General features: G+C 37.9%; 3 protein-coding genes across 3 annotated transcripts; all 3 read right to left on the bottom strand.

Annotated features, from left to right (window-relative positions):
- Positions 1–497: 497 nt before the first annotated feature.
- Positions 498–1,587, bottom strand: LOC141691702 (uncharacterized). The gene is made up of 3 exons (XM_074496462.1): positions 1,414–1,587; positions 1,009–1,307; positions 498–942 (listed from the first exon to the last, which is right to left on the bottom strand). Exons 1-3 carry the CDS (start codon positions 1,585–1,587, stop codon positions 498–500), a joined length of 918 nt encoding a protein of 305 aa, XP_074352563.1.
- Positions 1,588–1,766: 179 nt separating this feature from the next.
- Positions 1,767–2,276, bottom strand: LOC141691701 (uncharacterized). Its single transcript, XM_074496461.1, has one exon. The coding sequence runs from the start codon at positions 2,274–2,276 to the stop codon at positions 1,767–1,769; it is 510 nt and encodes a 169-aa protein (XP_074352562.1).
- Positions 2,277–12,070: 9,794 nt separating this feature from the next.
- LOC141691700 (zinc finger BED domain-containing protein RICESLEEPER 2-like) lies at positions 12,071–14,311 on the bottom strand. The gene is made up of 3 exons (XM_074496460.1): positions 13,862–14,311; positions 12,205–13,587; positions 12,071–12,106 (listed from the first exon to the last, which is right to left on the bottom strand). The coding sequence occupies exons 1-3, from the start codon at positions 14,309–14,311 to the stop codon at positions 12,071–12,073; spliced, it is 1,869 nt and encodes a 622-aa protein (XP_074352561.1).
- Positions 14,312–14,618: the final 307 nt, after the last annotated feature.

The following is a 14,618-nucleotide window of genomic DNA, read 5'->3' as shown; positions in this document are numbered from 1 at the left end:
GCCCCTAGACATTCCTCATTCGTCGTTGCCACTTGTATTCATTTTAATTTAATAACAGCAATAGGGCGAGGGATGTTAAGCTATGTAGGAATGCCCCTAGATAATATTCATCTGCCTTTTATCTGAAGCAAAACAGACGTGGCGATCGAAGGGTTTTATCTTCTTCGGGGTTTTCCCCTAAATAATACTCATTCGGCCACTTAGTTTGTAATAAGATTTTTTTTCTTTTTTAAGTAATAGATTGGGAGAGAAGTTCATTTTCATTAATCATAAAATCATTACATCTTTTACAAGGAACTCAAAATGAAGTACAAATGAGAAATAAAAGTAATTTTTCTTACTGGTAAAATTTTCGGAGTCGACTGGCATGCCAAGTATTTTTGATTGCTTCGCCAGCCAGTGTCTCTAGCTTGTTCCTGGACGAACGACCTCAATTACTTTGTATGCCCCTTCCCAGTTGGGCTGAAGTTTTCCTTGTATTGTTGGCATGGATGCAGTTAATTTCTTAGGACTAGGTCCCCGATTCCGAGCGACCCCTTTTTAATTTCAGAGTCGTAGTGTTGGGCTTCCTGTAGTAAATATTTCATGTTTCTTTGGTGGGCAACCTCTTTTTCTTCTTCTAGCAGGTCTATGTTCGCCCTCAATCCAAAGTTATTGTTCTCCACATTGTAGACCTCAGTTCTATAAGACTCTAGGCCCACTTCGACCAGAACCAGGGCTTCTGTTTCATAGGCCAACCTGAAAGAGGTTTCCCCAGTGGAAGATCTTGGCGTCGTTCGGTAAGCCCATAAGACCCATGGCAGTTCTTCGGCCCATCTTCCCTTGGATTCGCCCAGCCTCTTCTTTTTACTTGAAAGATTATTTTGTTCGCTGCCTACCCCGTCCCCCTGCAGATAAGCGACTGAACTGAACTTCTGTTGAACCCCAAAGTGATGCAGAAACCTTCAAAATTTATTTCCAACAAATTGGGTTCCATTGTCGGAAACGCAAAATTTCGAAATCCCAAACCTCAGAATGATCTGTTCTAGAAAGAAATTCTTAGTTGCTTCCTCGATTATGACAGATAATGGTCGGGCTTTGACCCACTTGGTCATATAGTCGATGGAAATTATGCAGTATTTTGCCTGTTTGGTGCTGGTGGGGAGAATTTCAACTATGTCTACGACCCACATGGCGAATGGAATAGGGCTGAGTATGGAATTCATTTTTTTAGGAGGTTGCTTTGGAACTGTGGCGAACATCTGACATTGTTCGTATTTCTTCGTATACTCACTTGCATCGGCTTGCAAAGTCGGCCAAAAGAATCCCTGCCGCAGGATTTTAAAGGCGAGAAACCGACCGACCAGATGTTCTTCACAAATTCCTTCGTGCACCGCTTCCAGAGCTTGATGTTGCTATTCGGTATTTAAGCACCTTAAGAGGGGTTGGCTGACCGATCGGCGGTATATTCTTCAATTGAAAATTTTGTAGCTTGATGCCTTGTATTTTATTTTTAGGGCTTCCCTTCGGTCTAGAGGCAGGATTCCTTTTTCCAGAAAATTTCTTATCGGAGCCATCCAACCAGTGCCTTGGTGAATTTTCAGACATTCTTTTTTCTCGATCGAAGGCGTCTTGGCTTCGGTGAGGTAGATAGAACCGGTTAGGCTCTTTGTCTCAGCATCTGCACGGCTATTGTTCTCCCTTTCTATCTGTCTTAACTCAAAAGTTTCAAATGACAAAGAAGCATTTTTTACCTTGGTGGCATAAGCCTTTGTCACATGATCCCTCTATTCATACTCTCCCGGGAAGTGCTTGACCACCAACATAGAGTCACTGAACGCCCTTAAGTGCTTCGCCTCGAGGCTTCGAGCCAACTCCATTCCTGCCAGGAGTGCTTCGTACTCAACTTCGTTATTGGTGAAGGGAAAATCAAACCTTATAGCCTGACATATTTCAAACCCTTTGGGGCTGGAAATTATTAAGCCGACCCCACATTTCTTTCCGGCGACCGAACCATCCACAAAAAACTTCCATTTTCCCGGGGTCCGAATGAGTTGTTCTTCCAGCGTGATTTCCTGCGTCCCGAAAAATGTGCACTCGACCATGAAATCAGCCAAGGCTTGGGCTTTAACTACCGTTCTGCGGAAATATTCGAGGTCGAACTCCCTTAATTCGATGGACCAGGCCACGACCCTTCCCGAAGCTTCGGGCCTTGTCAAAATTTTCTTTAGAGGCTGGTCGGTGACAACTTGAACCGTTCGGCTCTGGAAGTAGTGTCGTAATTTTCGGGAGGCCATAACCAGCCCATATGTGAACTTTTCAGCGTTGGGGTATCTCGTTTATGCATCCTTAAGAACATGAGATACATAGAAAACAGGATGTTGGTTGCCTTCATGATTTTTTACGAGTATCGCCCCCAGTGTTCTATCAGACATGGCTAGTTAAAGCTGAAGTGTTTTCTTTGGATCATGCCTCATTAAGAGTGGTGCATTGGTGAGGTATTCCTTTACCTCCTCGAATACCTTTTGACACTCGGGCCCCCACTCAAAATTCTTTGACCTTTTAAGCATGGTGAAGAAAGAGAGCGCCTTCTCGGCTGATCTGGAAATGAATCGCCGAAGGGCGGCCAGTCGGCCGGTCAGTTTTTGGATATCTCAGATGCACTTAGGGGCTTCAATATTGATAACTGCTTTGATTTTCTCATGGTTCGCCTCTATCCTACGGGCATTGACCATGTAGCCCAGGAACCTCCCACTGGAAACTCTGAAGGTGCATTTGTTCGGATTGATTCTCATATTATTTCTTTGGAGAGTTTTGAAGCATTCTTTCAAGTCTTCGACGCGATCTTGGAATAGGGAGTTTACAATCTTGTTGTCCACATAAGCCTCCATATTCCGACTATTCTGTTCTTTGAACATCTTGTTCACCATTCGCTGAAATGTGGCTCCAGCGTTCTTAAGTCCGAAGGGCATTTTAATATAAGCATAAGTTCACTTCGGAGTTATGAACGCTGTCTTGGGCACATCCTTATCATTCATGGCAATTTGATGATAACCAGAAAAAGCGTCAAGAAAACTAAGTACCTGGTATCCGGCCATGGCATCTATCAGTTGGTCGATGCTAGGTAGGGGGTAGTGATCCTTCGGACAAGCCTTATTAAGATCCGTATAGTCTACGCACATCCTCTACTTTTCGTTGGATTTCTTAACGACCACCAAATTTTCTAACCAGTCGGGGTATTCAATCTCTTCTATAAACTTAGCTTCCAACAACTTCTCCATTTCGGCCTCGATTACCTTCTGTCGTTCGACTTTGAAAGTCGTTTTCTTCTGTTTTACTGGTTTGGCCTCGGGATGGACATTCAGACAATGCATAACCGTCTCGGGATCCAAACCAGGCATATCCTCTGGCCCCCAGACGAACACATCATGGTACTGCCAAATCACCGCAATTACCTTTTCCTTAAGATCTTTCTCCATGTTTCTTCCAATCCGAACCATTTTTCCCGAATGGACGGCATATAGTTCAACTTCTTCGGTCTCAACGGCTGGTTCGGCGATCGGGCTCGAAAGATATGCCTTGAACTTTTCCAACTCAATGTTAAGGGTCTCTCTGTTCCTACTGGGCTCTGCTTCAGCTCTCTTCCTTTTTCCAGTTTTGTCTGGCTTCTTTTAGGCCTGATCTTTCTCCAAGTCTTCCAATATTATAATTCAGGCGGTTTTATGATTGCCCCTTATCTCTCCTACCCATTTCTCGATTGGGAATTTAAGCTTGAGATGGGATATAGATTCTACTACTTCGAAGGTTGACAGGAATGGTCTTCCCAAGATAGCATTTCTGCTGCTTCGAAGGTTGACAAGAATGGTCTTCCCAAGATAGCATTATATGGACTCTCGATCCGAACCACATAGAACTTTACAGGATTTTCAACAGTATACGGCAATTTACGCAAAAAGATGAGAAGTATTATCGTACCTTCAAATTGTACCGGGTTTTGTCCGAAGGCGTAGAGAGATGCTTCGCTGTAGGGTTCTAACTGTTCTCCCTCCAGATTCATCTTGCAATAAGTCTTGTGGAATAGTATGTCGGCCGAACTTTCGGTATACACCAAAGCCTTCCAAATTTTGTTCTGCCCAATGAGAGGGTTGATGATAAGAGGGTCTTCATGTGGGCGAATGACGTCCTCATAATCCTCTGTACTGAAGGTCATGGGTATGTAGGGTTTCGCCTGGATGAACTGATAGAGGTTGTACACTTGCTGGACATATTTATTTTTTATTGTCTTACTATCCTTGTCTAGCACGTTGTCTTCACTTTGCCCCTTATCCTGTCTCTTCGCTCGGGCTCTTCAGCTTGTAGTTCTTCTTAATTATCCTTCGGCCCCAGTCTATCTCTCAGATCTCGGACGAACTGATTAAGTTCGCCTTCTTTGAACATTCGCTCGATTAGCTTTTTGAGATGGTAACATTCGTCAGTGTTATGCCCCTTATCTCTGTGATAATCACAGTACTTGTCGGGGTTCTTCTTATGGTTTGGGATTTTCACTTTAGTTGGCCGAACGAACCCAAGCTTTCCCTTGATCTCATGGAGAATCTTGGAGATTGGTGCATTCGGGGGAGTGAATACAGCTGAATCTCTATCTCAGCGTCCTTAGACCCCACAGTCAGTTTTTCTTTCTTCCTTCTTTTCTACTATCTCTTTGGTCGTTCCCAGATCATGAGCTTTCGTATCTTTTGGCTTGCTTTGATCGATCATCCCTTCGGGAGTCTTTGTAAATCCCGATACTTTCCATCTTCTAGCGAATGTTCTCGCCCCTCATATATATATCATTCAGGGATTTGGGGGAAAATCGTAAAGAGAGAAGAGAAGCTTTTTACCTTTGTAGGGGTCTAGCCCCGCCGTTAGGAAGCCCATAGCTTTGACTTTGTCCAGATTCGTGACCATTCCAGCTTCTTCCTTGAACCGAGCCAATCGCCTAGCTCTTCGTTCGCCCTCTGTCGAAAATGGACGAGGGATTTAGTGTCCTTCGCCTTTGGCACAAATGTGAGTAATACTTCAAAAACTTTCTCTTTATTTGCTCATACGACCCGATGGACCTGGGTTTGAGAGATTTGTACCACATCGAGGCTGATCCCTTAAGATAGGTCTTGAACATCTTGCAGAGCATGATGTCATTATGTCCCATCCCAATCATTAGCATCTCGTATTTTTCACAATGGTCTTCTAGGTCCCCATTAAACTCACTCATCTTTGGGAATTGCCTTTTCTCGCCGGGGGGGTCGATATTGTTCAATTTCTTCTATCACAATCGGCTCTCGATCGACCCGTATATCGCCAACCATAGCCTTTTCCAGGTGAGTGAGTCAGATTCGGGACCCATCAGGCTCTTCGTCCGAATTAGATGAAAAGTGTTGCCTTGTTCGCTTTCTTCTGGGGTGCGAATCAAAGTCAGACTCATATTCTTCGTCATACCCCCTACGGTCTTTCATGTATTTGGTGGTTCTCTCTGGTTCATCATCCTGCAGTGTTTCGCACAGTTCTTTCTCTTGTAGCTCAATTTCTTCTCTCTGGAGCTGCAAGGATTTTAGTCATAATACATCGGCCTCTCTTCGCTTCGCTCGGGCCTCCGCTTCTTTCTCTGCTTGATCATCTTTTACCTTACCCTTCTCTGCGGCTAACTTTTCTGCGCGGATCTTTAAGAGCAAGGCTTCTCTTCGAGAGTCAGTTTGATGACCCCATCGGTGTCCACCAGGGTGGACGTCTTTCCTCCATCGTGAGCAGGGAACCCAGGTGGTGGTGTTTACTCAGAAATTATGTTTGTCATTGTCTCGATACCTCGTTAGTGATTCTTGTAGTTCCCATAGACGGCGCCAAATGCAACGCCCAGATCTTCTTCGGAATGAATGAACAGGCTTCGGCCATTCAGGAACTGCCTTCGGCTGCCACCTGAAAGGGAAGAGAATGCGAGGGATTGTCACCCCCAATTCACCTCCGGTGTGAGAATGAGAATTTGGATATAAAATGGGTTAATGGAATACAAGAAAAGTAGAGAGTGTTTGAGAGAATGAGTGTGTAATTTGGCTATTTCTTACTTTCCAGGGGGATTTTATATCTGATATCTCCATTAATTTCTTCGTTTGTTACACCTTTATCATCAAGAGGAGAAAAAAAAGGGCGTTTCGATTGAGTGATCCCAACGGTTGGGACGGAAGTGGGCCTCGGTCTGCTTGGCTGACTAGGCCTTTGGTTTATGATCGTATTGGGTCTTCGGCTCAATGTCTAATTGGTCTTCGGTCGGTGTGCCGTATTGGGCCATAGCCAACAAATATATTTTAGTATCTATTTTTAGTTGAATTAAAATTTAAATTAATTTTATAGGTGCTGTAAAAAAAATTCATGAAAATAGCAAAATAAAAACGAGCGAATAAGCAGAGGGGTTGACACCTGCCCCCATAAGAAATGAAAATAGAAATGAGCAGATATACAGTGTGATGCATGTGGTGTGACTGGGGGGAGTCAAATCTTGGCAAGGAGAAACCCTACGTGTCAGTTACCTGACAGTAAAAAATGAATATGCATACATACGACGACACGTAAGTCGGGGGCTAACCTAAATCCTAAGCTCGCAAAGCCCTTTCTTCTTGTTGTCGTCCTTTCCCTCTCTATTTCTCTCATGACTTCAGGTACGACATTACCTTATAAGGCCATGCAGTCCCTTCAAATTATTCTCTCTTCTGTCTCATTTCCCTTGCGTCCTCTTGCTTTCTCTATTCCTCATGTGAAGTTTTACTAATCCTATACATTTATGATTATATTGATGTAAGATTATACAACAAAACACGGAGTTCCTTATTTATGGGTGTGCTTAAGTATGGTGTATCAAATCATTTGTCACGTTATTTTGTAATTTTTTTTTAATTAATTTTTTTGTATATTTAGCACTATTATTTCGTTTAAGACAGACGCGGGGGACACAAAAAATGTTCCCACCTTGAAGATTTTCATTATTAAAGGAGGTAAGCAGTACGTGTCATTTTGAAAGTTGTTGGGGGAAGGGATCAATTTTAAGTTACTCGGTCATTTTGTTTGGAAGCCGAGATAATAAAGGGCTCCCAGCTGTACTCGAGCTTGTGATTCTGCAGAAGTGAAATGAATGTATTATGTATATATGTCGTGCTGGCTGTTGTTTTATTCAGGTTGTCGAAATTTGATAGGTCTAAACGTATTTGTACCTGATGTTTGTACCCGATTGCAAATCTTTTGAGTTGGATTTGAATATTTATGGATAGATTCTCCATCCCTTCAGTTTCGCAAACCCCACATTTCTGTATTAGCAACTCCATGATTGATCACCAATATTGCACGGAACTTGAATCCAGCACCAGCCAATACTCCTTTGATATTATTTTCCCACGCTTCCATGCATGATGCATGTTGTTTTTTATTCGGATTCAAAAACCACTTCTCACTGTGTTTTTAGCCTAAACAGAATTTAATCGTTACAGTACTTCCGATGATGGTATTTGATGGTTATACCGCATCCCCAGATCGTAAATATTAACTTGTGCGACCCGAGAGAGAAAATTATGTATCTGCACAACTGTTTGCATGTATCACATGGTAATCAAATTAAGGACACAAAGGTACCAAAAATTACTGTGAAAGAGTAGCAGTTAAGTTATGCATAGATGGCTAGTTAGATGGGACACCTGAGAGAAGCTAGGGGGTGCTAATAATAAGAAAAAGAATCTCAAAGTTTTGATCATTAGATTTAGTATGCACCTAAAACAAAATTTTCTAATTTTATACTTGCAGGCTGTAAGTATTTCATCCGATAATTCTGCTCAGCATGTTTATTTCCTATCATAGACACTGGTTTTGTAATTTCAAGTGACGTCAATTTCCCTCTGGTCACGAGTGAAAAAGATAAACACTCTTAACAAAATTCAGCTACTTATTAAAGTTAAGCTTATATCTGACCAAATTCTACTTGTTTAATAAAAGTAGAGTCCAGCTTACTCGTGAGTCCATCGAATTTAAACCAGTAAAGCTGAGTTTATTCGTGAGTTCAAAATTCAATAATATTAAAAAGAAAGGTTAACTAATTTTAAATATATAAATAATAATAATAAATTTTAATAAATATTTATTTAAAAATACAAACGAATTTGGGTTTGAGTATTGTCAAATTAACAAATTTAAGTCGAGTTTTGATTGAATTCAATATATATTCAATCCGACTTTTTGACTAAAAAAACTTGGAATTATGTTCATATTCACCTCATGCGCGATTCGTACTGTGTAGAGGCCTTCTTATAAAGAGTATGGTTATAAAGAGCATGGGATCAGCTCGCAGTTGCGATGATAATTGGATAGGTCAAAACGGATTTAGTAAAAGTTAAACTCGAATCCGTTTTTTCGTCCAACCTGAATCCAAATTTCGAAAAATATGAATCACTAAATTCGAGCCCGAATTCATCGAATTTTATTCGGGTTCGAGTTTATAGATCTCTATCAAATTACATTTTAATTTGCAAAAACTTTAGAGAAAAATTATCAGGATCTGATTTTAGCAAAGTGCTCATAAATATGACGATAATATATTTTTTTTGGTTGCAAGAAAGGGTTCAGAGAAAATAATGAATCATACCTCTGTGAATAAAATTATTGGTGAAATAATACAAAAATCTTTGACTTTTAGTATACTCGTATAAGTATTGAATATATTGCTGAAAACATATTTAAACGATTTTAATGCAATAATTTTTAAAAAGTATAATTTTAGTATTAATATTGGTATTATATTATTTTAGATATTATATTACTACATATAAAATATAAAAAAATTATTTATATATTAACACATGTTTCGAATTGGATTCGGGTCAAAATGGAACGGGTTTCGGGTTTTCGAATGAGGTTCGAAACAATATGTCTTATACCCAAATTCGACCCGAAAATGATTCGGGTTTAAAATTTAACCCGAACTCGAATTCAATCCCAAAAATATTCAAATTAGATAAAATCTGATAAAATAGATATCAATTGAATATCCATATATTCGGTACAAATTGCCCTCCCTACTCACCAACACAAGTGAATACGGAATACCTGACCACAATTTAAAAAACTTACTAGTACTAATTAATATGTTTGGGACAGTCAGATATTTGGGGGACAGTATAAGGTGTCTGTCTAGCGGGCTCCACCGTGGGTGGGGTCTGCGAGCTATAAAGAAAGATCCTAGATATCGAACGTGGTCATATATATATATATATATAGCTGTAGAGCACTGCCGCAATTTAGCGGGTCCGCCTATTTTTAAGAGTAATTTTTCATCTATTTATTACCATTTTTGTTTCACCGGATTATTTATATTGATTAATGGAAATTATCATGTATTTTAAAATTTTTGTAAAATATAATTTCGTAAATAATTTTAAATATTTTTTATTTTTAAATAAAATTATAATATTTAATTTTTTATAAAGAATTTTAAAAAAAATTAATTTTAAAACTACTACAATAGACTTAAAATAGACAAACATTAAAATAGACTTAAAATACAAGACAAACATTAGAAAAAAAAGTGCGTAAGGTATTCGGGGACAGACTAAGTAGTACTTTTCAACTTCCGTTTGATTTAATTTTAATTTAATTTGCAGTGTAGAATGAAGCACAAAAATCAAAACAATGTTTTAATACTGCTGTCCTTATTCGTGTAAAATTTAAATTCATAAATTAATGAACATCTTTTGGATAATTATTTAATGAACATTACTATATCTTTTACATATATATTTTTGCTGCATTATATTATCGGGTTTTCAAATATATGCTTGAGCATATATAATAAGCATCGAATTTCATAAGTTTGAATTTTTTTTATTAACTTTTGAATCATAAATATAATGGACCCTTGCATGCATAACAATTTTATCGGAAAAAAAATGCTTCAAACTTATTTAATTTAGTATTTATTGTGTGTACTTAAACACACATTATAAAAAGCTTATTTTATATATGCAACTTTGTATCGATAACTATAAAAAAAAGTTTTTTATGTTGTGTGCCCATGGGCATGCACTAAATACAAACTTCTATAAATTTAGTTTATTTTAATTGGTCAATATTTTTTAATGACGATGGATCCCTGCATTTATAACAAATAAACCAGTCAAAACACTCCAAACTTTATAAGTTTGAGTGTTTAGCATGTGATATGGGCAGTTGACAAATCCTAAAAAAACCTTTGTACTTGGCAAAAAAAAACCTCTGTAAATTGATACGACAAATAAAGTCTAAAAACTTCCATTTAAGCAATCCGGCCACTTTAACAAAAAAATGAATATTTTGTCCTTTTTAAGCTTATTATATAACTTTAAGTTACGAACTCCCTTATGTCAATTTGTCAGAATTACAACGTGAAAAATTTAATACTTTTCTAATTTTTGACAAGTAATTCGTGCACATCTTTGTATGAAAGGTAGATGCTGATTAACTAAATTAATATGAGATCTTTTTAGCCATGCTAAAAAATACGAGTTTATACATATTCATTGAACTAAAATTCTGCTTATATTATATGAAGTTAAGACTTGATTGAGGTTCAACAGGACAATTCATAACTATCCTAAGATGAACTCTACAAATTGGATTGGAAGTAGGTAGATGCTTGCGGCCTAATAAATATATTTAGAGTTTTGGCGATTTGTAAAAATCTTAAGATGAACTTTCAAAATAAGTTTAGGAGGCACGTGAAATATTCAATGAATTTTATCGATCAATAATCGTAGTAAACAGGTAGATTATTTTAAAATAAGATAAGCTCTCAAAATAGGCCTAGGATGCAGGTAGGGCTGTTCACGAACAGAGCTGTTCGCGAACAAGTTCGGGCTCGGCTCGATAAGAGCTCGGTTCGGCTCGGTTCGTTAAGAACTCGAGCTCGAGCTCGAACACATAAATCTGTTCGTTAAGAAAACGAGCTCGAGCCGAGTTTTGAGTATGTTCGGCTCGTGTTCGGCTCGAGCTCGGATCGAGCTCGTTCGGCTCGAGCTCGGCTCGGTAAAACTCGAAAAAATGTAATATTTTCAGAATATTTTAATAATACATTGCCTTGTTTCTAATTTTTTTTTGATGAAAACCATTACAAATATGAATAAAGGTCTCAAGCAGCTGCCAAAAAGATATACAAAATTTTCCGACTATCAACATTCTTTCGATGCTTTTAGATTACATTACAAAAAAATTAAAACCAAAATAAACTTTCATAGCAAGTTGCAGCAGCTTGATCCCAACTCCAACATGAACTTCATCAACCTGTGCATAATTTGAAAATCAAATAAATAAAACAAAATTTATAAACTAGAATAAACTGGATCAAATATTTAAAGTATGGTTAAACAAATTAAAAAAAAATAGGGTGCTTGTAAAGTATCATCTAGCTAGTAGAAACTAACTAGGAAACTAACTAAGTGTTGGAATCACCTTCAGAAGTATGAAAGCTATTGTTTTGACTTTAAGAATAATGGTGATACTGGATGTACTTTCTATAGGGGAAACAATCTGAAGTTTCAGTTTCATAGCAGTGGTAATTTTCCAAAAGTATGCGTTCTGTCTCCTGCCAATCTTTCAACGAGTAAGTTCACAAGTTTTGTCCCTTCTAACTATATATACAAAAACCGAATACATGAAATTATGTTTCTTCTTAGAAAAGCTAATATGTAGAGCTAATTAAGATAGTTCTAATTGATAAAGTAGTGCTTTCTTTTCAATGCAGAAAGGAAGAAGCCGATGTTGATTATTGTCATTGTTGTGGTATTCTCCCTTACTATACTGCTTCTCTCTGGGGATAATTAAATCCAAAAGAAAAATACTGATAAGCTACTGACCTTTTGTTCCTCAGCCATAATGCTAGAAAGCTCCTAATAAGCAATATACAAAAGATATGCCGCCTGTAGGAATAAATAAACAAAGGTACAACCACCAAGTTAGAGCAGTGGCTGAGATAAAGAAGCAAAAAATAACAGACCTATTATAGGTGATCAAATATAGCACGAGCAAAAAATAAAGTGCTACATAACCTTATCCTTTAATCCAAATTTATAATGATAACCTTTTCCTCCTCCTGTGAACATTTGAAAAGGTCAAATGGAAGCATGTTAGACTAAAAACATGTTTATTCTTCATTCAAACTCATTTAAATTATAAGGAATACATGTTCACCTGTTTCAATTTTTTCAGTCCATACAATTCACGAACCCAGTCTGCTCCGCACAACAAAACTTCTACTGTTTCGGGTTTTAAACAAGAGCGATGTAGTTCAATCACTCTACCACCAGCGCTGAAGGTTGACTCTGAAGCTACCGTGCTAATAAGAATACTCAACACATCAAATGCCATTTTGGACAAAATTGGATATTTTGCTGAGTTTCCTTTCCACCAAGCAAGAACATCAAATTTTGAACTTGGAGCGATAATTTTCTCACTCAAATACTCCTCCAATTCTGACTTTGTAGGCTCAAGTATACCGCCACTCTCTCGAATAAAACTCTCGTAATCATTGATCCCTTGAGGTGTTTCACTTTGTTCAATAATAAAATTAGCATCAGAAGAAGACACCCCAGATTCATTCCTTTCTTTATTAGCATCATTTTCTTCCCTGCAATACTCAAAATACAAATCATTCAAGGCATTCAATAAATAAGACATATTTGTTTCAGCATCACTTGCAATCGGATAAAGAGTAGGAAAACAAAAAGCTGGAAGTTTCATTTTAAACCGCGGATCCATGACGGCACCAATTGACATTACCAAGTTAGTTTCCCCCCAATATTTCTCAAATTTCATTTCCATTTTTCGCGCCATCTCTCGAACATGCATATTTGGATCGATGGCCTTTCTGTCTATTATATGCTTGACCCTTCTTATCTCTGATAAAAACAAATTCGAAGTTGAATAACCTGTTCCGGAAACAACCTTCGTGACATCAGAAAATACCTTAAGGAAGGAGCACACTCCTTCAACTTGCTCCCAATCCTCCGCACCTGGTACATACTCTTTAAAGCCTGGATCAGATGTGCTATATATAAGAAAAACATTCTTGAACTGAATAGCACATTCCAACATATTATATGTTGAATTCCAGCGTGTAAGAACATCCAGAATCAGCTTCTTACATTTCAAACCTAATGACTTAGAAATTTCAGCAAACTTAATTCTGCGACTTTCCGAGGCTGCTATATACTTAACCCCATCCCTAACTTTATCAACTATATCTTCAGTTGGGTTTAAACCATCTTGCATACATAAGTTCAATATGTGTGCGCAACAACGAGCGTGAAACATCTTTCCCTCAATAGATAATGACCTTCTAACACTAAAAGTTTGTTTTAAATACCGTAAAGCGACATCATTCGCAGCTGCATTATCTACCGTCAATGTCCCAATTTTATCAATAATCCCCCATTCATCCAAACACTTAAACAAAGCTTCTGAAATTATAAATCCGCTATGTGGGGGAGGGACATTACAAAAATTAAGGACCCTCATGTTCAAATTCCAATTGGAATCAATCCAATGACCCGTGACAACCATATAACCAATTTTCTGATGTGAGGAAGTCCACATATCAGTCGTTATATTAATCTTTCTAATATATTTAAACATTTCTCTTAATTTATTTTTCTCAATTTCATAAGTACTGAAACAATCTTTCCTAACAACATGCCTACTAATTTTCTCCCAAAACGGAGTAGCTGTTCGCATAACTTTATCAAACATAAAACTCTCGACATGTCTAAACGGTAATTCATTTACTAAATATAATGAGAAATAATTTTCTCATTTCAACATGATCATACTTGAAATTACCGACTGTTACCTCTGATGATTTCGCATCGATTGGCTGAAACTGAAGTAATGCTTGACTTGTCTGTCCATTTTCTTTCCGACATTTGTCGACATGCCTGTTTAAAGTAGTTGTGCACCCTGTTGGGTCACATTTGATCCTTTCCTTGCAAAATTTACAAATGGCGATCGTCTGATTGTTTTCTTCGACCGTGTCCAAATATGGCCAGCAACGGGCTGTCTTTTTCCTCGGCTTCTTTTGGTAAGGCTGAGACTGTTGAGTTTCAAGGCTGTCACTTTTTCTTTTTCTTGAAATTTCTTCTTGCTCAGTCATTTCAAGAAGTTGTTCGGATTGGTCGTTGTTATCACCATTTTCACCAGCATCTTCAGATTCTATATCATCGCCAAGACTTCTTACTTGTTCAAATTCTGCATTTTCCGGAATAATTTCAATTTGATTCTTCTTTTTTCTAGAAGGAGCCATTACAAATCTGCAACACAATGGAACAATGTTAGGATTAGAATTCAGCAACAAATCTGTAAAAAAATTGTGTAACACTATTTCTATGTAACAGAGAAATTAACAATATAGTAGCAGTCAGCAACACAATAGCAGTTGAAAAGGAAGACTAAGAACCTTCATGCTTTCTAAATTCAGCACAAACCAATATGATTGTAGATACATACAAGACTACACTTTTGCAGTGAAAAGGCAACAAAAGTGTAAGATTTATAATGCCTGTAAATATAGAATTTTCGCAACTATGCGTCTACAACTGACTAGTGCATAG

The sequence above is a fragment of the Apium graveolens genome, chromosome 10 (genome assembly GCF_009905375.1).
Source record: "Apium graveolens cultivar Ventura chromosome 10, ASM990537v1, whole genome shotgun sequence".
Taxonomy (NCBI): Eukaryota; Viridiplantae; Streptophyta; class Magnoliopsida; order Apiales; family Apiaceae; genus Apium; species Apium graveolens.
This window is presented reverse-complemented; position numbering and strand designations above follow the sequence as displayed.